The sequence below is a fragment of the Schistocerca cancellata genome, chromosome 6 (assembly GCF_023864275.1).
Source record: "Schistocerca cancellata isolate TAMUIC-IGC-003103 chromosome 6, iqSchCanc2.1, whole genome shotgun sequence".
Classification (NCBI taxonomy): Eukaryota; Metazoa; Arthropoda; class Insecta; order Orthoptera; family Acrididae; genus Schistocerca; species Schistocerca cancellata.
Window position 1 is genome coordinate 409,286,243 of NC_064631.1, and position 27,786 is coordinate 409,314,028.

A 27,786-nucleotide genomic window follows, 5' to 3' on the forward strand; every position below is an offset into this window, starting at 1 on the left:
TTATCTATATGTCTTCCCTGTTGTGCAGAGAACAGTATCGCCTTTAATAGTTACAGATCTTTGCAATAATGAAGGATGACCTCAGTGAATGTACTTTTTAACTAAACTATTTTCTTATGAGTATTTGATGTAGCTCTTTGACCTAACACCCATAGTCTGTAAACCACTTTATGATAAAAAGTGAAGGGTGTTTAGAGTATCACTGTCATTTACTTCCTTTTGCTGTTACATTCATGGGTTGTGTACAGGAAGAACAAGTGTCAATAAGACTCGATAACTTCAAATTTCTCTGATTTTGCCAATACGGTCTTTTCATGAGAGGAAGTAATACGTTACTTGACTGTTCTTGGAGCATATGGCCTTATTGCTTTAGGTGTAAACCTCTGTTTGTTGCACGCTGCCTCTCTTGTAAATTCTACCACTAGATTTGGATAATAACCTTGATGATCCTCTTGCACTTACTAAATAAACGAGTGACAAACTGACTTGCTTCTCTCTGGATCTTTTTTTATCTCGTCTATTAATGCTACCTGAGAATGGCCTCCAACCAGCATATTCAAGAACTGATCAGACTAAGGTTTTGTAATGATTTTCTTTAGTGAGTGAATTAAATGCCCATAGGTTTCTTCAATGGAACTCAGCCTGGTATCTGCTCATAACTGCTGAACATTTATATATGGAACTAGGGACATACACTTCAGTTAAACCAAATGTGTCAGTCATTATGTATCCCACCAAAAGGTTTCATTTAAGAACGAAAAACAATAAATATAATGCAAAATAAATATAATTTTATTCCATAATATTTAGCTCAACATTTGGAATTTACAAAAGTAAAATACACTGAATATCAACAAACTTTAGATATTTAGTGTTAACAATAAAGGCATCTGTTATCACATGTAACATTACTTTTAACCAGTAAAAAAAAAAAAAAAAAAAAAACACTGTCTCTTTTTTTTCTAACCAGGATAGAAGTTATTTTCTGCATGTTGCATCATTTCTTCTTCCCATACAGTATCCATTCTGTTAACTCTCTTCTTTGTTTGTTGTCTAGTTTCAAGCCAATATTTCCATATGGGACACAACTTTTCATCACCATGCCAGGAATCTTTACATCATAGTACACATATATCTGCAACATAAAATAAATCAACTTTCTATATTTGTAGCATCTTACATGATGTTTAAGTCATGCTGTACTATTATTTTATTTACTACAAACCTCACAAAATTTTAAATATATTATTAACATAAGTTTTACAAAACATACATACAACATTCATTTTACACTACCTTGTTAGTAAATGTGGTATAAACTAGACAGGGGGATGGTGGATGGTCCAGGGTTATGGAATAGTAGCCTGAACAGAAACCACAAACATGTTCATCAAGTTGAAAGCGAACACTCTGTTTCTCCTGGTCCAGTATATAAGTTTGTCCATCCCAAGAACAGGCAACAATATTATCTCCTCCTCCATTTCCACCCGTTAGAGACAGCTTTGTTAATGAAAATAACTGATGATCAACTTGAATGGACCTGAGGAAAAAGTTACATACAATATTACCCAAAAGCTCACTGTTTAGTGGAGAGGTGCACAATAAGTGGTGATGACTGTTACACTTTCAGACAGATGTTCTTCTTCAGAGCAGGAGCTACTAACACTAATTATGCTGCATCTGCTCTCTAGTACTTCCTGTTTACCATATCTGCTCTGAAGAAGAAAACATTCAAAGCGTGGCCATCATTACAGCTTTTAGCATATGTTCTGAGCTTAGCAGAAAGTCTAAAACATTTCTTTCAAAACAGCACCTGCTGCACAATCAGCATAAAAAGGGCAAAAATATGCATTTTTTACTATAAGAAAGACAATGCAAAAGGTCTTCTATGATTGTCACAGTATAACCTTATTATAGGATCATTCCTAAAATTCTAAATATTTTAGGCATATGTCTGACATTTCTCAATGGTCTATTTGATAAAATGAACAAATGCCAAACTGCTGAATTCTAACTTCAAGTGTCATTTTGGAAATCAAGTAATTCTATTTCACTGGAAAAGTAAGTCACATATGCACCAGCACTAGAGTCACTGAAAAGCAATGAAAACTGTTAAAATCAACAATGCCCAACAACTCACAGACATGTCTCTGAAGTTCTGTATAAAATATGCAACTGAACCAGTTCTGTTTTTGGCCAAATTATGCCATGCATCAGACAAGTAAAAAATTATAACAAGTGACTTGGAAAAAAAGTTTGCTTATCCATCTAAAACACAGGTTATTACTTAATATGTGATTTTGGTAAAGTGCATCATCAATAACTAATTAAGACAAATTAATTCATGAATCACATGTGACTGGATAAAGGATTATTGACAGTCAGATCATGTAGCATAACACTGTGAGTCTCATCAGTGCATATGAAAGTAATTCCAACTGCTCATCAAGGAATTAGAGTCACTACTGTCCACATTACATACTCATGTCTTATGAGAAAATATTAATTGCTATTTCAGACTTTTGTAAACAGTGAAATTACCAACAACAAAATGGTAAACTTTTAATGTGCATTTCCTTCTACGATTTCAGTGTGATGCAAACATTAGCTATAAATACACAAATGTGAATACGTATGTAGTAGCCACCTTTGACTAAATAATTGATACATAACAACTGCAGCCAGCAGTATCATATAAGAAGTTGCAAGTGACAACTAATAGGGTTATAAAATAAACTGCTCGCATTAGTCACTGGGATTGACAAGATTACTATTTATTGAAATAAGTGAAGAGGTAGCTGTTGGTAAGGCAATAAACTTATTAAAAGTCTACCCAATACATCTTAACTTGAGTACCGACTTAGAAGCATTAGCAAAGTAGTCTGAAACACAGTTAGGAAAGTTATAAACAAAAATGGGAAAAGACATTAAGGTTAGTACATAGAAACATGTGTAATTGGAGCCATGTGATGAGGCATGATGCCAGGGGAGGGGGGGGGGGGGGTGGGAGGGCAGGAGGGAGGTAGTGAGGGATGAGAAGTACTAGTTTAGGACTGGGAAGGGTTGATGTGGCAGAGGACAGAGTAAGGATAAGGGGGTGAGAAGGAGACTATCAAACTTTAAGGCCACAGGGATTGCAAGACTGGTGAATATGCTGGAGGTACAGTTCCCAGCTAAGGAGTTCAGGGAGAATGATGCTGGGGGATTTTTTCAGAGGGTGAGAGGGGGGGGGGGGGGGGGAGCACAAATCCCAACTGCAAGGGTACTGAAGCTCTTACTGAAGTCACTGGTATAGTATGACCTGTGACCTGCATGTTCAGTACTGGTGGTGCAACTGTTGCCTTTTCATTTTGCCTGTAACCACAGGGTGACGCTACACATAGGTTACATCACTACTCTTTTGAAATTTATTATTGTTATTGTTAAAAAACCGCAGCTCAGAAATAGGTCAAGTAATTTGTTTACAGCAAGTATTTAAGGAAATAGTGTTGTAAAAAAAATGTAAATCTCATATGAAGGTTTTTGCTTGAATTTTTTTTTTTTTTTTTTTTGTTTTTTACAATATGTATTAAGTCTTCCCCACTAACCATGTCCCAAATCATTTTTTTAAATTTTTGGCAAACAATAACCTTCAGAAAAGACTGCAAAATTTAGCTGAGTAATTCAAAATCCATGCACAATACCGTAACAGTAAAAACTGAAGAGGAAGTAGGTTACAGTACACTTGTTCACCCACTGCTTGAATATTGCTCACCAGTGTGGATCCGTACCAGATGGGTTGATAGAAGAGATGGAGAAGATCCAACGGAGAGCAGCGCACTTTGTTACAGGATCATTTATTAATCGCGGAAAGCGTTACGGAGATGATAGATAAACTCCAGTGGAAGACTCTGCAGGAGAGACACTCGGTAGCTTGGAACGGGCTTTTGTGAAGTTTCGAGAACATACCTTAACCGAGGAGTCAAGCAGTATATTGCTTCGCCTACTTATATCTGCGCGAAGACCATGAGGATAAATCAGAGACATTAGAGCCCACACGGAGGCATACCAACAGTCTTTCTTTCCACAAACAATATGAGAATGGAATAGAAGGGAGAACCGATAGAGGTAGTCAAGGTACCCTCTGCCACACACCGTCAGGTGACTTGTGGAGTATGGATGTAGATGTAGATTCCGTCTTATGCAAGACACCATCTTACTTATGTTTGTCTTATGTTTTTTTTGTTTATTTTCTTTCTAAAACATTACTGATACATGTTATGGTGCAAAAGTATCTACATTTACAAAAGGAAGTCGTCATTAGGTGCCATATATTTTACACTAGCTTACAAACAATATACCATTAAGGCATGTCACTGAGTTGAGGCATTACATGATGTTCATTTACAATATGTTTTAAAGGTATTAGTTTTACTTTAAATATACATGCATATACAGGGTTATTACAAATGATTGAAGTGATTTCACAGCTCTACAATAACTTTATTATTTGAGATATTTTCACAATGCTTTGCACACACATACAAAAACTCAAAAAGTTTTTTTAGGCATTCACAAATGTTCGATATGTGCCCCTTTAGTGATTCGGCACACATCAAGCCGATAATCAAGTTCCTCCCACACTCAGCGCAGCATGTCCCCATCAATGAGTTTGAAAGCATCGTTGATGCGAGCTCACAGTTCCGGCATGTTTCTTGGTAGAGGAAGTTTTAAACACTGAATCTTTCACATAACCCCACAGAAAGAAATCACATGGGGTTAAGTCGGTGAGAGCGTGGAGGCCGTGACATGAATTTCTGATCATGATCTCCACCACGACCGATCTATCGGTTTTCCAATCTCCTGTTTAAGAAATGCCGAACATCATGATGGAAGTGCGGTGGAGCACCATCTGTTGAAAGACTGACGTCGGCGCTGTCGGTCTCCAGTAGTGGCATGAGCCAATTTTCCAGCATGTCCAGATACACGTGTCCTGTAACGTTTTTTTCGCAGAAGAAAAGGGGGCCATAGACTTTAAACCGTGAGATTGCACAAAACACGTTAACTTTTGGTGAATTGCGAATTTGCTGCACGAATGCGATGAGGGATTCTCTACCGCCCAGATTCGCACATTGTGTCCGACACTTCACCATTAAGAAAAAATGTTGCTTCATCACTGAAAACAAGTTTCACACTGAACGCATCCTCTTCCATGAGCTGTTGCAAATGCACCGAAAATTCAAAGCGTTTGTCTTGTCATCGGGTGTCAGGGCTTGTAGCAATTGTAAATGGTAAGGCTTCTGCTTTAGCCTTTTCCGTAAGATTTTCCAAACCATCGGATGTGGTACGTTTAGCTCCCTGCTTGCTTTATTCCTTGACTTCCGCGGGCTACGCATGAAACTTGCCCGCACGCGTTCAACCGTGTCTTCGCTCACTGCAGGCCGACCCGTTGATTTCCCCTTACAGAGGCATCCAGAAGCTTTAAACTGTGCATACCATCGCCGAATGGAGTTAGCAGTTAGTGGATCTTTGTTGAACTTCGTCCTGAAGTGTCGTTGCACTGTTATGACTGACAGATGTGAGTGCATTTCAAGCACGACATACGCTTTCTCGACTCCTGTCGCCATTTTGTCTCACTGCGCTCTCGAGCGCTCTGGCGGCAGAATCCTGAAGTGCGGCTTCAGCTGAACAAAACTTTTTGAGTTTTTCTACGTATCTGTAGTGTGTCGTGACCATATGTCAATGAATGGAGCTACAGTGAATTTATGAAATTGCTTCAATCATTTGTAACAGCCCTGTATATTTGCTAACATAGCTAACATGTAGGTAATACCTGTGTATGATGGTAGCTTTAATTCTACCATACAGTCACCTGCAAACAAATGAAATGTTTTCTATTTCTGTTTGTAATTCTAATGCTACTGAGAATCACTAGACGTAGAATTATTTAGCATGCTTCTTATGGTTTTTCAATGTTGTTGTGTTTTTTAATTGCATGTCTTGCATTAAAGTTCTTGTTTCTTTTCTGTTGTCATTAAACATGCAATTTGCTGTGTCCCAAGTAAGAACTACCACATGGGAAGTCGGAAATAATTACAACTTCGAAGATTTATTCTGAAAACAAGGTAAAACGTAACTCAGTGTAATCACTCATGTCAAGGTTCATCTTCCATAAAGACTATCACAGTAACAGTGTCGCGACTGAGAGGAGATCTGCTACATACTCCAGGAGGCCCACAAGACAACTCCCCTTCCGGGCTGTGACAACGTGACTTAATCACTTGGGGGCTGCATCCTGATTGGCTCTGCTGATGCCACTAGAGCATTGGCACACACTGCTCGAGAAGGCGGCAGCTGTGTCTTACATGCAGCAACCGCACTGTATGACTACACAGCACAGCACAGCACAACACAACACTTTTGTTAAGTTTGTCAATCAAGCACAAAATTTCTGCCATCATTTCACATTATGTTGTAGCTATGTGGTGTTCATTTGTTTCGTTTCATGTTTGTTAGGGGTTTGGCATGTGATTTAAATTGCTGCTGCCATATGAACCGTCCAGTTTGTGTGTTTTTGTGTGTGTGTGTGGGGGGGGGGGGGGGGGGGGGGGGGCCTTGGCTTCTTCTACAATCTTCCTCCACAGTACTTACTTTTCTCGTACTATTTATTTGTGGATGCGATAATTTTCTTCTTTGTTAGTTTGGGAATTCTTAAATCAGTTTCTATTTTCACTGGGTGGTGATTCTGTGCTCTCAGGTGATCAGCGAATGTTGGGTGTTCTGTGTGTCTAGTTTTACAATTCCTACAGCGTTGGTCCATGTATACAGACTGACAGCAATTACAGGTTCACTGATTTATGACAGACTGACGATATTTGTCAGTGTTTTCCAAGTCTTTCTTAATTGTGATATTGGGTTGATATGCTATGTTCAGACATTGTCTCTTTAATATGCTGCCCAACCTGTGTTTAACTTCATTGTTGTAAGTCATTACAGAGCATTTGTTGCTTACTATCTACTGATTTGTTGTGGATTTTGTTGTATCTGAGTGCATGTTTCCTGATTATGATTTGCCTATTTTGGTATTTTTTGTTTATTTTATCTACTACCTTTGCATAGCAGCCAGTCTATTATTCATTTTGCTCTACTGCATTTACTACTTCCACGTAGTCATGATTGATTTCAGGTGTTCTGTTCAGTCAGCATAGCACGTATCTAAAACTGGCTTGTTTACATATTATGAAGTGATTCAGTTGGTTGTGAATAATTGTGCTTGTGGTTCTGGGTTTCCTATAAATTGTTAATTCATGTTTGTTGCTTCTCTTGTGGCCCCAATTGGTGGCCTCCTAGCTGACATGTTCATAAATCACACAGGAAATCAAATCTTGAACAAAATTGATAAACCAAAGCAGATGACATAAACACTATTCCTCCACAAATGCAGTCCACTACTAAGACACAGGTGGGTGAAAGATTGAATTTCTTATACCCATAATACACAAGAGAAATAACAAACATGAGTTCACAATTTATAGGAAACCTACAACCACCAGCACAATTATTCACATCCAATCCAATCATCCCACAATCCAAAAACAATCCAGTTTCAGATGCTTACCACACAGACTGAACAGAACACCTATGAACAAACATGAGTACATACAAGAACTAAACACAATAAAGCAAATTGCACAGAAGAGTGGCTACGATGCAAAGACAGTAGATAAAATAAACAACAGAATACAGAAACAGGCAATATGATCACAAAATACACAGCCACAACGCAAAACCCTACAAATCAGCAGACAGCAAACATTAAATGACACATTATGACATACAACAACAAAGTTATACACAGGGTGGGCAATGAACTAAAGAGACAAGGCCTCTCAATATAGCATACCAAACTAACAACACAAAAAAAGAACAGAGTTGGAACACACATCCCAAACACCAACAAATATAGCCATTTTGGTATATACCAATTAACATGTAATTACTGTCAGTCTGTATACATGGGCCTAGCATGTAGCAATTTTAACATCAGATGTACAGAAAACCTCAGAGCATCGAAAAATTATAGCTCCCACTCAACATTTGCTGATCATCTAGCAGCACAGAACCACCACCCAACAAACTCAGAAACTTATCTAAAAATTCTCAAATTCAGTAATAGCCTGTACCATAAATTAATTTTATACGTACACCATCTCAAATGCTAAAAGCACTTTAAATCTCTTGCTGACCCCAAACAAACATGAAACAAAACAAATGACCACTACATAGCTACAACAACACGTGAAATGGTGGCAGAAACTTCATGCTTGACTGATAAGCTACACAAAAATGCGTGTTTCACAACACAATAAGAAAAAGTACTTTAACACAACAATACTACAACATCATAAAACAGTAACACACTAAATAATGTGATACATAGAGATTCTCAGTCAGAAATAGTGGGGTTGAGGTAAGGCAGCGAAGTTTCATTTGTTTGCAGATGACAAGTAGTAGAGTGTCCGGTAGAATTAAAGGTACCATCTTACACAAGTAATAGCATCATGTGAGATACATAAAAAACTATACACATATATGTGGTGTCTGTTCTTTCAGACATGTCCGAAAGAACAGATCCCATTTTTATCCTGCAGCTACTAAAAATCAAGACATAAAAGAATTAATGACATTAGCTGCCAGGGAGCATTGATTAAGTCAATGGGGAAAGTTGAACTGGATCAGGATTCGAACCCAGGTCTCCTGCTTATCATGCAGATGCGCTGACCACTGCAACATCCGAACACAGTGGTCATCGCACTGCACGAACTATGCACTGCATGAACTACCATAGTTAGTTAGTTAATAGTTAGTTAGTTAGTCACATGTTCCATGGATCATTTTTCACGATATATCAAAGATGTGAAATGAGTCCTTTTACGTTCACAGTGCAAATTAATTCGTACATGCGGTTACATTTAAAAATTTCTACATTTGTCTTTTTTTAAGGAAAAAAGATATATGGATGTGTGTTAGTAATTCTTATCCATCACCTTTTATACACTTTACAGTAATAGAAATTCTTCAATGGAATAGGAGTAGTTGTCAAGGAGAAACTTTCTCACTTTGTTATCAAATTTTACTTTGCTGTCTTTCAGACATTTTATATCACTGGGTAAGTGATCAAAAATTTTTGTTGCAGCACTATGCATTCTTTTTGTGCTAAAGACAACCTTAGTGTGGAGTAATGAATGTCATTTTTACTTCTGGCATTGTAATTATGTAACTCATTGTTCCTTTTGAACTGTAGTGATTTATTTACAACAAACTTCATGAGGGAATAAATATACTGTGAAGCAGTAGTCAGAATGTTCAAATCCTTAAACATATGTCTACAACATGATCGTGGGTGTGCACCACATACTATTCTAACACCATGTTTTTGCACAGTGAAATCCTTCTTCCTTAAAGCTGTATTATCCCAGAACATTATTCCAATAAATGAAAAGTGCTAGTTTGCTTTTGTTCTACAGTACTGTACAACAAAAGCAAACTAGTGCTTTTCATTTATTATAATGTTGTTACACCAAGAACTGATGGAAGATTTTGCTAACATTATTCCACTTGACATTATTGAATGAAAATTTGCAAAATATGTGAGCTTACTTATTTGTCTCCCCTCAAGATTTTCAATGATTCTAAGCTCAAATATGGCTGAACTAAGTTGTTTTAGGAGTTCCAAATTCATTTTTTTTTCTAATTTAAATTCTCATCAACATGGATCCCAAGAATTTTGAAGTATCTACCCTATTTATTATTTCCTCACCATGTGTTACACTTATCAATGGTGAATAACTCTAGATGTGTAGAACTGAATATGTTGCGTCTTTTTAAAATTGAGGGTGAGACCTTTTGCAGAAAACCAGTCAATGATACTTTTAAGAACTGTTCTTCCATTTCTATACATATGTTTGGATTGATTATGATATAGTGTCATCTGCAAAAATGACTAATTCTGTTTCTTGTACACTAGATGGAAGACCACTTACATACATAAGGAACAGTACTGGACTTAATGTTGAACCTTGTGGAACCTCACATGTGATTTCTCCTGAGTCAGAATTATGTCAATGGACTACACTGCTTGAATTGCTAAATATAACTTACTGCATTCTTTTGGCTGGTTATGACATTATCCATTGGTTGGCTATATCCTCAGTCCCATAAACTTCAATTTATCTACGAGAATACTGTGACACCTTAGAGAGGTCGCAGAAATTGTCTGCCGGATTCTCAGTACAGCAACCCTTCTAAAACCCAAATTGTGATCTGCTAGAGATACTATTGTTGCTAAGGTGAGATACTATTCTAGAAAACATCATCTCTCCAAACATTTTGGAGAATGATGTCAACAGTGAAACATGTTGGTTGTTATTGACATCTCTCTTATTACCCTTCTTAAAGAGGGGATTAACAACAACTTATTTCAGTCTCTCTGGAAAAAATGCCTCGAGTTAGTGATGCACTACATATTTCAGATAAGACTGGGCTTATTACATGGGAACAATTTTTTAATAGTCTATTGGAGACACCCTCAAAACTAGATAAGCCTTTATTTTATGAAATAGCAGCCAGAATGCCATTCTGGCCTTAGCTGTCATAGCTGGTGGTCATTTGTGCACGAGGTGTGCTTGCTTGTGTGAACAAATGGTGTTTCTTTTTTTTTATGAAGGTTGTGGCTGAAAGCTAATAAGTAGGTGTCTTGAATTGCATCTACCTGAAACTTAATAAGTCATCTTTACAGTATGTAACAATCTATCTTTTCTTACACTGTCTATGAAATAACGTAAAGATTATATGTACGGGGGAAATGCCAGTAGCGGAAATCTCGAAAATTTCTAGACTGATTTACTTGAAATTTTTACATGATATGCTAATAAATATACAGACAGATATAGACTATATATCTTTTTAAGCAACAATGTACAGGTTTTCTGTGAAAACCAACTGTGGGAAAGAAAATGCTGTACAATACTGTGCTGTGAAAATGTGTGGTTTCCATTTCTTTCCCATAAACAGTTTTAACTACTATGGCAGGGCATTTAAACCATTAGACAAACTACTTCTTCCACATATATTTTTTCTCCTCACACATAATTTTAAACAATATTTTATACAAAACTATGCGCTCTTCCTCACAGTCAGTTTTAACAGAAAACAGGAAAGTTGTATTTATGGCTTATTGAATTATGATTACAATACCACTATAGAATCTGAATCACCCAAAACTTTGTAATTATACCCAAATGCAGAATGAAATAGTGTGAAGTTCTGTCACTGAAGTCACTATCCCCCAGGTCCAGCAGCTGGAGAGGTCTCTCATACACCCATACAATGATCCCAACTAACTCACCCATTCATTTTAAGTGGCTTCAATTTCCAATCAAGGATTAGTTAGCAACAACAATAACCAAGGAATAATACCAGAGAGATGAGGGAAGAGATGGACAGAGAATGGGGGAGGAGGGAGTGAGGAAGGGAAGAAATGGCCATAGAGAGGATGGAGGAGGACACACACACACACACACACACACACACACACACACACACACACACACACACACACAGAGAGAGAGAGAGAGAGAGAGAGAGAGAGAGAGGAGGTGGTGATGGACAGAGAGTGGGGGAGGGAGGAGGAGGGGGGGGGGGGACATGGGCAGAGAGAGGAAGGAGAATGAGATTAGGGCGCATATACAATTCCCATACACATTTAGAAATTGCAAGGCACGGAAAGGTTCGTTAGCAAAAAATAACAACCAAAGGTATGACACTAGCATGGTAATACAAAAATACATCCAACACACAGTTAAGGGGTTTGCAGTTTGAGTTATTGAGTTAAAACAATAGTTTTGAAGGTTATTTATAATCTTGACATGCACCTGATATTACAAACTAAACATTGTTATGTACCTGTGCAATAACTGTATTTGGACTATAGGGAATTTACATTATTTATATGAGACAGGAGGAATTACTAAATACTCTTATGTCATAGTGCAAGGCAAGCTCAATTTCCCAGCAAATGATGATAAAATCTGTGGAATTCATTTGCAAATGTTCCAGTATGAAATAGATTTATTATCAGAATGGTGGGATTTCACTTTTTAATAAAGAGGATTAAAAATACAGCAGAGAAGTGATTAACTTCATGAATTGTACAAATGTAATTATCGTAACAGCATTATCCATATCTTTGGAGATAAATCAAAAATTAACATAGTGAATAAGTAATGTTCTTAGTTTTTCACACTACTAATATAATATAATAATATAACTAATATAATTCATAACTGCATAACTGGAATTAAATAAAATGATAATGGCTTCCTGGATGGTCTGTTGCTGCTGCCTAACATCAGTGTGTTTATGACATTCTTACCTCTAGACATGTAATCCACAAGCCACAATACGATGTCTGTTGGAGTGTACATGGTGTACCAGAATCATTTTGAACCTTGTTATTTCAATCGCAGATAGTGTGCAAGAAGAAAAACTCTCAAACCCCTTAGTATACACCCAAATTTCTCCAATCGCCCCCCCCCCCCCCCCCAGCGACAATAACATGAGAGATAAATTGAAGAAAGTCACAAGTTTCTTGATTCATACAGAAGATTCTCTGGTATGCACCGTGCCTTTCTGTTACAGTAACCCACTGGCATTTGTTGAGCATTCCTGTGACACTCCACATTAGCTAAAAACAAAGTAGCGGGCAATTCTTCTTTGTTTCTTCTCTGTCTCTTCTGATATTTTACCTTCATAATGGTCCCAGACTAATTATAAATACTGAAGAATTAGTCAAACGAGGTTTTTGACCTTTCCTATGGATGAGTTACAAGATTACCGTATTCCAATGAACCAAATAACATCTGCCTCCCCCATGGATAGGTCAACGCAGTCCACTTTATATTGCCCCCAACTTATGCTCATGGAGACTTAAGGGTTAGGGTGCCTCAGTGACTGATTGCTTATTATGTAGTAAAATTATATAATGATTTTTTTATCTATATTAATTTACATATATTTATGCTATACCAAAACTGCCAATTTTTGTACCTAGACTAATTATCTGATTTTATTTTATTTATTCATCCAAAAATCATCTCTCAATGATATAGGACCTGTCATCAGAACACAATGAAAATAAGTAGCTCAGAATACACACTCATGAAGGATATATAAGTGCTTTATGAGGGTAGGACAGGCGATTAGCTGCCACCTTGAAGAAACCTTGCTGGCTTTTGCCTGAAATGATGTATGAAAACATCGGAAAACCTAAATTGTTGTTGTTGTTGTTGTTGTTGTGGTCTTCAGTCCTGAGACTGGTTTGATGCAGCTCTCCATGCTACTCTATCCTGTGCAAGCTTCTTCATCCCCCAGTACCTACTGCAACCTACATCCTTCTGAATCTGCTTAGTGTATTCATCTCTTGGTCTCCCTCTACGATTTTTACCCTCCACGCTGCCCTCCAATGCTAAATTTGTGATCCCCTGATGCCTCAGAACATGTCCTACCAACCGGTCCCTTCTTCTTGTCAAGCTGTGCCACAAACTCCTCTTCTCCCCAATTCTATTCAATACCTCCTCATTAGTTATGTGATCTACTCATCTAATCTTCAGCATTCTTCTGTAGCACCACATTTTGAAAGCTTCTATTCTCTTCTTGTCCAAACTATTTATCGTCCATGTTTCACTTCCATACATGGCTACACTTCGTACAAATACTTTCACAAACGACTTCCTGAAATTTAAATCTATACTCGATGTTACCAAATTTCTCTTCTTCAGAAATGCTTTCCTTGCCATTGCCAGTCTACATTTTATATCCTCTCTACTTCAACCATCATCAGTTATTTTGCTCCCCAAATAGCAAAACTCCTTTATTACTTTAAGTGTCTCATTTCCTAATCTAATTCCCTCAGCATCACCCGACTTAATTCGACTACATTCCATTATCCTTGTTTTGCTTTTGTTGATGTTCATCTTATATCCTCCTTTCAAGACACTGTCCACTGCTCTTCCAAGTCCTGTGCTGTCTCTGACAGAATTACAATGTCATCGGCGAACCTCAAAGTTTTTATTTCTTCTCCAAGGGTTTTAATACCTACTCCACATTTTTCTTTTGTTTCCTTCACTGCTTGCTCAATATACAGGTTGAATAACATCGGGGAGAGGCTACATCCCTGCCTCACTCCCTTCCCAACCACTGCTTCCCTTTCGTGCCCCTCGACTCTTATAACTGCCATCTGGTTTCTGTACAAATTGTAAATAGCCTTTCACACCCTGTATTTTATCCTTTCCGCCTTTAGAATTTGGAAGAGAGTATTCCAGTCAGCATTGTCAAAAGCTTTCTCCAAGTCTACAAATGCTAGAATCGTAGGTTTGCCTTTCCTTAATCTTTCTTCTAAGATAAGTCGTAAGGTCAGTATTGCCTCACGTGTTCCAATATTTCTACGAAATCCAAACTGATCTTCCCAGAGGTCGGCTTCTACCAGTTTTTCCATTTGTCTGTAAAGAATTCGTGTTAGTATTTTGCAGCTGTGACTTATTAAACTGATAGTTCTGTAATTTTCACATCTGTCAACACCTGCTTTCTTTGGGATTGGAATTATTATATTCTTCTTGAAGTCTGAGGGTATTTCGCCTGTCTCATACATCTTGCTCAGCAGATGGTAGAGTTTTGTCAGGACGGGCTCTCCCAAGGCCGTCAGTAATTCCAATGGAATGTTGTCTACTCCCTGGGCCTTGTTTCGACTTAGGTATTTCAGTGCTCTGTCAAACTCTTCACGCAGTATCATATCTCCCATTTCATCTTCATCTACATCCTCTTCCATTTCTATAATATTGTCCTCAAGTACATCGCCCTTGTATAGACCCTCTATATACTCCTTCCACCCTTCTGCTTTCCCTTCTTTGCTAAGAACTGGGTTTCCATCTGAGCTCTTGATATTCATACAAGTGGCTCTCTTTTCTCCAAAGGTCTCTTTAATTTTCCTATAGGCAGTATCTATCTTACCCCTAGTGAGATAAGCCTCTACATCCTTACATTTATCCTCTAGCCATCCCTGCTTAGCCATTTTGCACTTCCTGTCAATCTCATTTTTGAGACGTTTGTATTCTTTTTTTTTTTGTCCGCCCCGGTAGCTGAGTGGTCAGCGTGACAGACTGTCAATCCAAAGGGCCTGGGTTCGATTCCCGGCTGGGTCGGAGATTTTCTCCGCTCAGGGACTGGGTATTGTGTTGTCCTAATCATCATCATTTCATCCCCATCGACGCACAGGTCGCCGAAGTGGCATCAAATCAAAAGACCTGCACCAGGCAAACGGTCTACCTGACGGGAGGCCCTAGCCACACGACATTTCATACTCTTATTTTTTTTATTCATTATTAAACCTACTCCTGCATTACCTCTATTTGATTTTGTATTTATAACCCTGTATTCACCTGACCAAAAGTCTTGTTCCTCCTGCCACCAAACTTCACTAATTCCACTATATCTAACTTTAACCTACCCATTTCCCTTTTTAAATTTTCTAACCTACCTGCCCAATTAAGGGATCTGACATTCCACGCTCCGATCCGTAGACTGCAAGTTTTCTTTCTCCTGATAACGACGTCCTCTTGAGTAGTCCCCGCCCGGAGATCCAAATGGGGGACTATTTTACCTCCAGAATATTTTACCCAAGAGGACGCCATCATCATTTAACCATACAGTAAAGCTGCATGCCCTCGGGAAAAATTACGGCTGTAGTTTCCCCATTCGCAGTACCAGCACAGCAAGGCCATTTTGGTTAGTGTTACAAGGCCAGATCAGTCAATCATCCAGACTGTTGCCCCTGCAACTACTGAAAAGGCTGCTGCCCCTCTTCAGGAACCACACGTTTGTCTGGCCTCTCAACAGATACCCCTCTTGTGGTTGCACCTACGGTACGGCCATCTGTATCGCTGAGGCACGCAAGCCTCCCCACCAACGGCACGGCCCATGGTTCATGGGGGGAAGGAGGACTAAACAGTGCAAACTCCATCCTCCCATTAATATCCGCACCAGTTAATGATATCAACAGTGGCTCTGAGGTGTTACAGTTCAGGAGCAAGAGCACCACCACAGGCTCAGAAACAAGTCACATGGGGTGAGCGAATGACAGCCTCGGGCTAATAATGATCCACGTCTCAGCTCTACAGTATACCGTGTGTAGTTGTCGATCACATCTAGCCACCATATGGGTACCAACCTAGCTTTGGAGCTTCACTTCCTATTTTTCATTCTCGGTGTTTATTCAGTATCCTGCTCAAGATAAACTTGGCTTTGTTCACATGGAGGCGCAAACACTTCAGTTGCGAAGAGGACTTACCCTAACATGTTTTCGGCAACACATTTGGACAGTGTTACAGATCCTATGTTTGTGGAACTTTGGAAGCAACGGCTGTCACTACAACAGCAATTGTTTGCAGCTCAAGAGCAAAGGTGCCAAGAACAGCAAGCTGCTACTCTAGCTGCTATCCTACAGCTCACCTCTCAGCAGCACGTACCACATCAGTTGGTGGCCATGGCTGTGTCCCCACACCTGCTCACTGCCTTCAATAAATCTGCAGAGAGCCGGGAAGTCTACCTGCACCATTTTCAACTGTAATGTTTTGTTTATGGCATTTCTGGAAGTGCTTTAATTTTGTCTTCTAGTAGTCACCTACACAAAGTTGTGCAGAAATTATAAACACTCTTGGATTCAAGTGGTTTTTCTTTCAGTGATCTCTCTACTCTGTTAACCAGCTACAGTATGGTCAGTAGACACATCATATTGTGGCTAGGCTACAGTTTAATCAGTGTTGTAAACAACATGCACAATCATGTTGCCTGGGTGGTGGGCTTGCAGGGTCTTGCACACAAAGTGCAAAGTGACATGTTAGAACTGTAAAATTTCGTATGCAAAATCAATCATTTGTGATGTGATTGTGCACCTCGCCCCTCATAGTGACTCCACTGCAAAAGCTCCCAATAAGTTTGATCCTAAAAGTTTGTATACTATTAAGGGATATTTACTTATTTCTGTAACTGTGACTGAAGCAAGGAACTACATAATCAGCACCAGATTGTAATACTTCATTAAAAGAAACCAGCATAACCAGAGTAATTCTTATCTTCAAATACACTACTTTTATATCTACTACATTATATCTACAGTATGCTGTATGGGGGAGGGTAACCTGTACCACTATTAGGCATTTTATTTCCTGTTCCAATCACAAATAGAATGAGGCAAAAATGCCTAACTATGCGCCTTCATATGAACCCTAATTTTTAATATCTTATCCTCATGGTCCTTATGCACAATGTAGGTTGGCAGCAGTAGAATCTTACAGCAGTCAGCATCAAATGTCAGTTCTCTAAATTTTCTCGATAGTGTTTCTCGAAAAGAACATTGCCTTCCCTCCAGGCTTTCTTGTTTGAGTTGCTGAAGCATCTCCGTAACACTTACGTGTTGTTCGACTCTACCGATAACAAATCTAGCAGTCCAACTCTGAACTGCTTCAATGTCCTCCTTCACTCCTACCTGGTATGGATCTCAAACACTCTAGCAGTAGTCAAGGATAGATTGCACAAGCACACTACATGCGGTCTCCTTTACAGGTGAGCCACTCTTTCCTAAAATTCTCCCAATAAACCAAATTCAGCCACTTGCCTTCCCTACCACCGTTCTCACAAGCTTGTTACATTTCATATCACTTTGCAATGGTATGCCCAGTTATTTAAATGACTTGACTATGTCTAGTACGACACTAGTAATACTTATATGAATACCACATTTAAGGCTAGCCGCCATTCATCACACCAACTAGAAATTTTGTCTAAATTGTATTGTATCTTCCAACAGTCACATAACTTCGACATCTTACTGTACACCACACCATCATCAGCAAACAACCACAGATTCCTGCCCCCCACCCCCCTCCGTCCACCAAATCATTTATTTACTTAGAGAACAACAGTGCTCGCAACACACTTCCCTGGGGTACTCCTGATGATACCTGATACCCTTGTCTCTGGTGAACACTCGCCACTGAGGGCAATGCACTAGGTTCTATTACTTAAGAAGTCTTTGAGCTACTCACATATCTGTGAACTTATTCCATATGCTCTTATCTTGATGCATCATGCAATGGGGCACCATATCAAATGCTTCCTGGAAATTTAAAAATATGGAATCTGCCTGCTGGCCTGTTGCCCTTAATCCACTGTTCGCAGTATATCACGTGAGAAAAGGGCAAGCTGAGTTTTGCATTGAGTGACGCTTTCTAAAATGATGCTGATCCGTACAAATAAGCTTCTCAGCCTCAAAAAAATTTATTATATTCAAAGTGAGAATATGTTCAAGGATTCTGCAACAAACCCAAGTTAGGGATACTGGTCTGTAATTTTGCAGTTCCATTCTTTTATCCTTCTTACATACTGGAGTCAGCTTCACTTTTTTCCAGTCACTTGGGACTTGGTGCAAGGCGAGATATTCACGATAAATACAGGCGAGGTAAGGAGCCAACGAGTGAACATTTTCATGAATGTGAAATTTAAAACTTCAGCTTTCATTTTGCTATCTTCAATTGCCACCAGACTGGTCAACAAGTGACTGAATGGAAGCCTTAGACCCACTTAGTGATTTTACATAAGACCAGATTTTTCTTGGGTTCTCTGCCAGATCTTTTGCTAAGGTGTGACAGTGGTAGTTGTTGCATGCTTCATGCATAAATCTTTTCACAGACATGTGACTCTCTACGAACCTTCGCTTGTCTTCATTTGTGCCTTCTCTTTTGAACTAAGAGTGCAACAGCCTCTGCTTCCTCCAAATTTCATTATTAAACCATGATGGGTCTTTTCCATCCACTTACTAGGCGCATAGCTCTCCGACTATGATTTACAATCCGCTTAAACTTTGCCCATAATTCTTCTACATCCATCTTACTGGCAATGTCTAAGTGAGATGCTAATAACTGATTATCTGCTCTATCTAGCAGAAACACTCTCCTAGTTGTCTTGACTGATTTAGTAACTTCAGTAGTCATACTTGCTATAATGACATCATGATCGCTAATCCCGATTTCTATACTGACATTGTCATTAAGGTACAGCCTATTTGTAGCGACAAGGTCTAAGATATTTCCATTGGATGTGGGCTGCCGAGTTGGCTTCTCAAGACAGTTTTCAGAAAATGTGTTGAAAAGTATTTCACATGACTGTGCCTGTATCCCACACAATGAATCCATAGACATCCCAGTCTATATTCAGTAGGTTAAAGTTGCCTCCAACTAATATTGCATGAACTGGTATTTAGGTGCCACTGACCTTAGACTTCTCTTGAATGACTTTAGAATTGTCACAGCAGAATTTGGTGGACGGTAAAAATATCCAACAATTAACTTGGTTTCACCTACACCTGTTACACACGACCAGACAGCTTCACTGTCATACTCAACTTTGACCTCAATAGAGGGAATATTTATACATCCCACAACTCACTAAATATCTCAGAACTTTCCACTTTGTATTTCAGCCAGCTCTTAGTCTCAAGATTAATTTGAGTATGAGAACTTTCCTATTGACGTCTGTCAACGGGATTACAATTCTGTCACAGACAATAAATGACTTGGAATATGAGGACGAATACAGGTTATAAGATAAATATCAACTAAAGGAAAGCAAGGGTAATGGAGTGTAGTCAAATTAAATTAGATGATGCAATGATAATTGGATTAGGAAATGATTCACTGCAAAAAGAAGCTGGGTTTTGCTATTTGGACAGCAAAATGACAGAATATCAGAAGCAAAGAGAATGAAAAATGCAGATTGGCAGTAGAAGGAAAACTTTGTAAGGAAATGAGAAAAATATTTCAATATCTAATATAAACTGACATGTTATGAAATATTTTCCATAAGTTTTTGTTTGGATTTCAGAAGTCTAAGAAAAGACAAAATGAGAATAGAAGCTTTTGAAATTTGCTACTAAAGCAGAATTCGGAAAGTAAGATGTGTAGATTGTATGACTAATGACAGAACTAAGGGACAGATTGATGGGCCATATCTTCAGGTATCACAAAATAGTTAATTTGATAATGCAGGGATGTGTGGGAGCAGAATTTGTACAGAGAGCCCAAGGCTTTACTACAGTAAGCACGTTGAAGTGGATGTAGATTGCAGTAGTGAGCAGAGATGAAAAATAACCTTTGTGGTTTTGTTCCTACAAATGATAATACAAAATTTAGTGCCTTTTACTGTGTACAGTGTGCAGATATTTGATAAGCATTTGTAATATTATTTCCGAACTCTTTTATCTGTCATCATAACATGCTTCTTTGTTAACAAAATAGACCACATGTAGTGCTAAGAAGAGCAAAGAACCTTCCTGAAAAATCAACTTTTATTGTCCTGTTGTGACAAATAAATTGTCATACTGCATGTCCTGAGTGGCAATGTAAATGCTGTTAGACAGTGCATCACCTCAGATACAAGTAAATAAAAACTACTTTAGGCTGATAAGTAATTGTTCTTGCATATCTTCATATCACTTTCTGCTTTGGGAAGTAAAGGTATACACATAGTTCATTCTGAATTACTGTCACCAGTAGAGGTCTTTCCAAGCAAATTATGTCAACTTTGTTCAAGAGGCATCTGCACTATTTGCAATACTTCATTTTATGAATTACACTTACTTAAAAGTTTGGCTAATACTATATCCAATTCATCAACTTCTACTGCATCTCATAGAGTTGTTTAGCATGACAATGGAATGTAGTTGTGGAGAATAAATGAAACAAAACAGAATCAATCTTCTGGTCTGTCTGTTACTGTGTGGATCACACAAAACGACATAGCAGAACTATATCTAATTTGTTAACTAATTTTGAAACATTTCTTTTTTTTCCATGTAGTAAAAGGTACGGCAATCAGTTGCAATGATGTTTATTGCATATCTAGATTTCAGTCACTGTGTCACCATTTTCAGTGCCAAGAAATGTGAAGAATCAGTTACAATGAAGTAACATGCATGCCTATTATGTGTGCAGTAGCATAAGCTTTAAATGCAAGTCAGTCATAAAATAAATACCAGTAAATATAAGTAAAACATTAAAACAACTGTATACGCACATAGCTCCAACAGGACTGTTCATGTCAGATGGCCAGTTCACACTGAGGCGGCTGTTTACAATTATAATGCAGCTGGCTTCAGTGTATGTCATATCAATTTACAATTCTCTCCTTACATGTGTGATGCATTTTTTATTTTACCTTCACAGTTCATATGTTTTATCATTTTATTCTTTACTTTACACTTTTTAAATACATACATAAAAGAAATGTTCTACAGTTATACATTTTACAAATGAACATAATTTAAAAAACACGAAACCTCTTGTTCAAATACCTACAAAAATAAAATTTCATTAAAACAGTGATACATATTACATACAAGAAAGGGAATTCAGACAGACAGGAGTGGTGCTAAAAGTCATAGTACCATCAGCAGTATGTTGAATGGCCAGGAGTCTGTCTGCTTTAAATGTTCTCTCTTGTGAGTTTGGTGTTAAAAATGTGGGAAAGAATTACATTTGTCTCTGGGAACTTTGTTCTCACCTGTGATCTAGGACAAGTGTAATCAAACTGGGAGCTAATCATGGCCACCTGCTCTTCAAGTAGTGTCACATGAGATGATGCTTGATGGCAGAAGATTTCAAACTCCTCCAGCAGGTCCACACATCCTTTCTTCTCACATGGATGGAGCATTCTCATGTGTGAGGACATAACTAGTGCACTGTGTCCAGTTGCAGTGAAGTTATGTTTATCTGCCAGATTTTTACAATCTAATGTGATGTGTTCGCCGAATCTGGCTTCCAGTCATTTATCAGTTTGTCCCACGCAGCAAACATTGCAGTCAGGACATTCAGTTTTATAGACATGTGACCTATGGATAAGATTTCTTTTTCCAACATTGTCTTTTAAAATTCTATCCAAATTACCCGTAGCAGAAAAGCCACATATACCATTTGTTTTCTAAAAACTGAGGCCACCCTGTCATTAATTTTGCCACAGTATGGTAAGTAAATGTACTTGTTATTGCTATCATCACCTACATTGAAACTATTTTCCTTGTGCCTTTTATTCACTATGTTGTTATACGTGTCATCAACATAATTACGTGACTAGTTGTTGACCTTATCACTATATTTTATTGTATTTAGCTCAGCTTCATGCCCTGTACTTGAAAGTGGAATTTTTAACAACAGATTGATGGTGAAAATTAAGTATGCTTTCTTCGGCTGAATGAGGTGGATTGAATTTTAGTTTATGATATTTTTGGTACAGGTGTTTTTTCTGTAAATACCAAAGCATGCTTCTCGATTAAGAGAGTAATATTAAGGTCTAAAAAGTTAATTGATCTACTTGACTCCATCTCACATGTCAATCTGATTTTTCTATGCAGGCTATTGAACATGTTGACAATTGACCAATAATGAAATCAGTGAGTACAAGTTGCTTACATTACTTCTGGAGTATAATTACTTTAAACTCAATAGGGCTATACTTTTACATAGAGGTAGTTTAAGTCTGGAGAGCTCCCTTTCAGGTCTTTTAGCTGATATTTTTACCAACCATTCAGAGAGTAACTTTTTCCAAGACAATCCAGATTTGACAACGAGACTAATATACGAATTCATACACGATGATGATACCTCGCTAACAAATCGAGATAGCGACAAATGTGTTCATTGGCCTATGTAGGAAAATCAAACACATGTGAGATGGAGTCAAACAGATCAATTAACTTTTGAGACTTGAACAACAATATTTTACACGAGGAACATACCTCTGGGATGTACAGAAAAGGCACCCATACCAACAGTATCATAAATTACAACTCAAACCTCCCCAGTCAGCACAAAACATACTTCTAGCATCTTCGTCAGTGTCTACAGTAGAGTTCTGAAGCATGTGTCAATATTTCTTTGTTTGTCTGTATAGTGTAGTTTTCCATGGTCTTTATTATGGATCAGGATTGTGATCCCTGTATGCAGATGTAAGCCAAGTTGGTGACACTTCGCTCTCAGCTCCAGGCTGTGTTGGCTTCGGTTACACAGCCTGAGGCTGCAGTGGATGGGCACCACTGTTGTGGGCCAGCCGTAGGGATATCCAGCATGACCCACGAGTCCACTAATTGGTCCGCACTGGTGGCCAGCCCTAACACTGCTTGCCCTGACGCTGACCCCTCACCCATGGTCAAGTGGTAGGTCGCCTTGAGATGGGACAGGCTGCAAAAGACTTCCCAGGGGGCTGAACATACGCCCTCCCTTGTTAGTCTGACAAACAGGTTCCAGGTGCTGTCTGTGGCTGACACTGCCCCTCAGCCAGAAGCAGTCACTTGTCCTGTTTCAGAGAAAACCTCTCAGCCTCTGCAAGATCTAGGCAGTCACAGAGGGAGGGATTACTAGTAGTTGGGAGCTCCAACATCTGGCGCATTATGGGGGACCTTAGGGTCATGGCTGCTAAGGAGAGGAAGAAAGTCAGTGTGCACTTCATGTGAATACCGGGTGGAGTCATTCCAGATGTGGAGTGGGTCCTTCCAGATGCTATGAAGAACACAGGGTGCAGTCAACTGCAGGTGGTGGCTCATGTCAGTGCCAATGATGTGTGTTGCTTTGGATCAGAAGAGCTTCTCTCTGGTTTCGAGCAGCTATCAGAAGAGGTAAAGGCTATCAGCCCTGCCTGCAAGATGACAGCAGAACTCAACATTTGCAGCATAGTTGACCAGATTGCCTGCAAATCTCTGGTACAGAGCCTAATGGAGGATCTGAATCAGAGGCTCAGACAGTTCTGCATTCATGTAGGCTACAGATTCTTTGACTTACGCTTTAGAATGGTGAGGTTTTGGGTTCCACTAAATAGGTCAGGAGACCGCCACATGCAGGAGGTAGCTACATGGTAGTGTTGGGCTGTGTGGCATAGACTGGGCAGTTTTTTGGGTTAGAGGGTCTCAGGGAAATACAAAGCGGGCTTCAGTCTCAAAGGGTGCAGGTTGAAAACAGGAATAATGTAAGTCTAGGAACCATTGGTATAACAGTTTTAAATTGTTGTAGCTGTGTTGGAAAAGTAGTAGAGCTCCCGCACTAATAGGAAGCACTGATGCTCAAACTGTTAGAGGCACTGAAAGTTGGCTAAAGCCAGAGATAAGTCCAGCTGAAATTTTTACAAAAGGCCCTGTTCAGAAAGAACAGGCTAAATACAATTGGCCATGGCATTTTTTGTTGCTGTTAGAAGTGACTTATCTTGTACCGAAATTGAAGTAGATAGTTCCTGTGAGTTAGTATGGGCAGATGTCATTCTTGGCAAGCAGAATAAAATAATAATTAGATCATTTTACCAACCTCCAATCTCAGAGAATACAAGTTGCTGAATGGTTCAAGGAAAACGTGAGTTCAATTTCAAACACATACCCAACCCTCGCAATTAAAAGTTGGTGGTGACTTCAATTTACCCTCGATATGTCGGTGAACATACGTGTTTAAATCCGAAGGTATTCATAAAACATCTTCCAAAATTGTGCTAAATGCATTCTCTGCAAACTATTTCAAGCAATTAGTTCATGAGCCTACTCGAATAATAAATGGTTGTGAAAACATACTTGACATCTTGGCAACATGTAGTCCTGAACAAATAATGAGCATCAGAAAGAACACAAGGATCAGTGAAAACAGGATTTTCGTAGCAAAACTGAATATCATAACTCCAAAATCCTCCAAAAAAATAACAAACAATATCTATTCAAAAAAGCAGATACAAATTCACTTGACACCTTCTTGAGAGATATTCTCCACTCCTTCAAATTAGCAGTGTAAGTGTAGACAAGATGTGGTTTGAATTCAAAGAAATAGTATCAACAGAAATTGAGAGATTTATACCAAATAAATTAACAAATGACAGAGCTGTGCCCACCCATGGTACACAAGACAGGTGAGAACGCTGTTGCAGAAACAATGAAAAAAGCACACCAAATTTAAATAAATGCAAAATCCCCAAGATTTTACAGAAGCTCGTAATTTAGCAAGGACTTCAATGTGAGATGCTTATAACAGTTTGCACAATGAAACTTCATCTCGAAATCTGGTAGAAAATCTGAAGAGATTTCGGTTGTATGTAAAATATGTTAGTGGGAAGACACAAGAAATGACTTATCTGTGTGATATCAATGGAAATAGTAATAATGACAGTGCTGCTAAAGCAGAGTTACTAAACACAGCTTTCCAAAATTCCTTCACCAAAGGAGACAAAGTAAATACTCCAAAATTCGAACCAGAGTGGTTGCCAACATGAGTAACTTAGAAGTAGGTGTCCTCAGAGTAGGGATGCGACTAAAATCACTTAACAAAAGCAAGTTTTCCAGACCAAATTGTTCACCAGTTAGGTTCCTTTCAGAGTATGCTGATGCAATAGCTCCATATTCAACAATCACATACGACCGCTTGCTTGAGAAAAGATACATACCCAAAGACTGGAAAGTTGTCAAGTCCCACCAACATTCAAGAAAAGCAATAGGAGTAATCCACTAAATTACAGGATTTTGGAACTTATATTGTATTCAAACATTATAAATTACCTAAGAGAGAACATTATATTGACACACTGTCAACACGGATTTCGGAAATGTCGTTCTTGTGAAACACAACTAGCTCTTCGCTGACTCTAAGTGTTGAGTACTACTGACAAAGGATTTCAAATTGATTCCATATTTCTAGACTTCCAGAAGGCTTTTGACACTCACCTCACAAGTGGCTTGTAATCAAGTTGTGTACTTACGGAATACTGTCTCAGTTCTGCAACTGGATTCATGATTTTCTGTCAGAGAGGTAGCAATACGTAGTAGTAGATGAAAAGTCATCAAGTGAAACAGAAGTGATTTCCGGCGTTCCTCAGGGCAGTGTTATAGGCCCTCTGTTCCTTATCTATATAAATGATTTAGGAGGCAATCTGAGGAGCCATCTTAGGTTGTTTGCAGGTGATGCTGTCATTTATCATCTACTACAGTTATCAGGCAATAGAAACAAATTCCAAAAAGATATCTCTATGGTGTGAAAATTTGCAATTGATCCTAAATTATGGTGAGGTGATCCACGTGAGTGCTGAAAGAAATCCATTTAACTTTGGGTATACGATAAATCAATCAAATCTAAAGGCAGTAAACTTGACTAAATACCTTGGAATTCCACTTACAAACAACTTAAATTGGAAATAACACATATACTACTAAAGAGACTGTCTACACTAGGCATGTTCATCCCCTTTTTGAGTGCTGCTGTGTGGTGTGGGATCCTTACCAGACAGGATTAAAGGAGTACATCAAGAAAGTTCAAAGAAAGGCAGCAAGTTTTGTATTATTGAGGAATATGGGAATGTGTGTCACAGACACGATAAGGGATTTGGGGTGGACATCATTGAAACAAAGATGTTTCTCACTACGATGGGATCTTCTCAATAAATTTCAATCACCAACTTTCTCCTCCGAATACCAAAATATTTTATTGATGCTGACCTCCCCTAGGGAGAAATGATCACTATAATAAAACAAGGGAAATCAGACTCACACAAGATGATAAAGGTATTTGTTTTTTCTGCATGCTGTTCAAGAGTAGAATAACAAAAAATTACTCTGAAGGTGATTCAATGAACACACTGCCAGGCAATTAAGAATGATCTGCAGAGTACACATTTACATATATAGTTTTATGCACCATTAACTGGTAGTTAAAAATTCTATTTTTAAGTACAGGGCATGAAGCTGAGCTGAATACAATAAAATATAGCACTAAGATCAACAACTACCTGCATAATTACATCAACAATATGTATAACAAAAATAGTATGAACAAAAGGAAGAATGACAATAATTTTGATGTAAGCGATGATTAAAATAACAAGTACATTTGTTTACCATTCTATGGTACAATTAGTGACAGGGTAGCTTCAGCATTTAGAAAACAAAAAGTAAGAGTGGCAATTTCTACCAAGTGTAGTATTGGTAGAATTAAAAAAATATATATATTGTTGAAAAAGGAAATCTTATCCATAGGTCAGGTGTCTACAGAATTGAATGTCCTGACTGCAAAGCTTGCTACGTGGGACAAACTGGTTCAGACAGATGGAAGCCAGGTTTAGCAAACATGTCGCATTAGATTGCAAAAATGCAGCAAATAAATCTAATTTTGCTGGACACCTTCTTGCAAGTGGGCACAATGCAGCAGTTATGTCTTCACACTGAGGATGCTCCTTTTATGTGAGAAGGGAAGATGTATGGAACTGTTTAAAGAGTTTATCTCCTGCCATCAAGTGTTGTCTTGTGTGACGCTGCATAAAAGGCAGTTGGCGATGAGAAGCTCCCAGTTTTGGGAACAATTTAAAAATATTTGGGATTTGGCTACTAAGCCCTGAACCCAACAGACACTCTGATCTGATGATAATAACCTAATTATGATTAAATTTCTCCTACATTGCATAAGAGTTTCTGGAGACAAATGTAATGTAATTCTCAAATTATTACATGACGTAGTCAATGGTTTATTAGTTTTAACACCAAACTGTGTAAATTATAATGGATTTGTTATGAAACTCATAAACAAGGACATTTTAAAGGAGATGGGTTCTTAGCCTTTCGAAACACTGCTGATGGCATGATGTCTTTTAGCAGCACTCTTATCTGTCCAATTTCCTTTAACAGTACTTTGT

At 38.4% G+C, this 27,786-nt stretch overlaps 1 protein-coding gene across 1 annotated transcript in view; it reads right to left on the reverse strand.

The window, feature by feature from the left end:
* Positions 1–930: 930 nt before the first annotated feature.
* The window catches only part of LOC126190791 (KICSTOR complex protein ITFG2-like), a 51,202-nt gene continuing 24,346 nt past the window's right edge, over positions 931–27,786 (reverse strand). Inside the window, exons 4-5 of the mRNA XM_049931337.1 lie at positions 1,297–1,540; positions 931–1,135 (exon numbers count right to left, since the gene is read on the reverse strand). Coding sequence (XP_049787294.1) covers positions 998–1,135; positions 1,297–1,540 — 382 coding nt within the window. The 3' untranslated portion in view covers positions 931–997. The remainder of the gene's footprint in view (positions 1,136–1,296; positions 1,541–27,786) is intronic.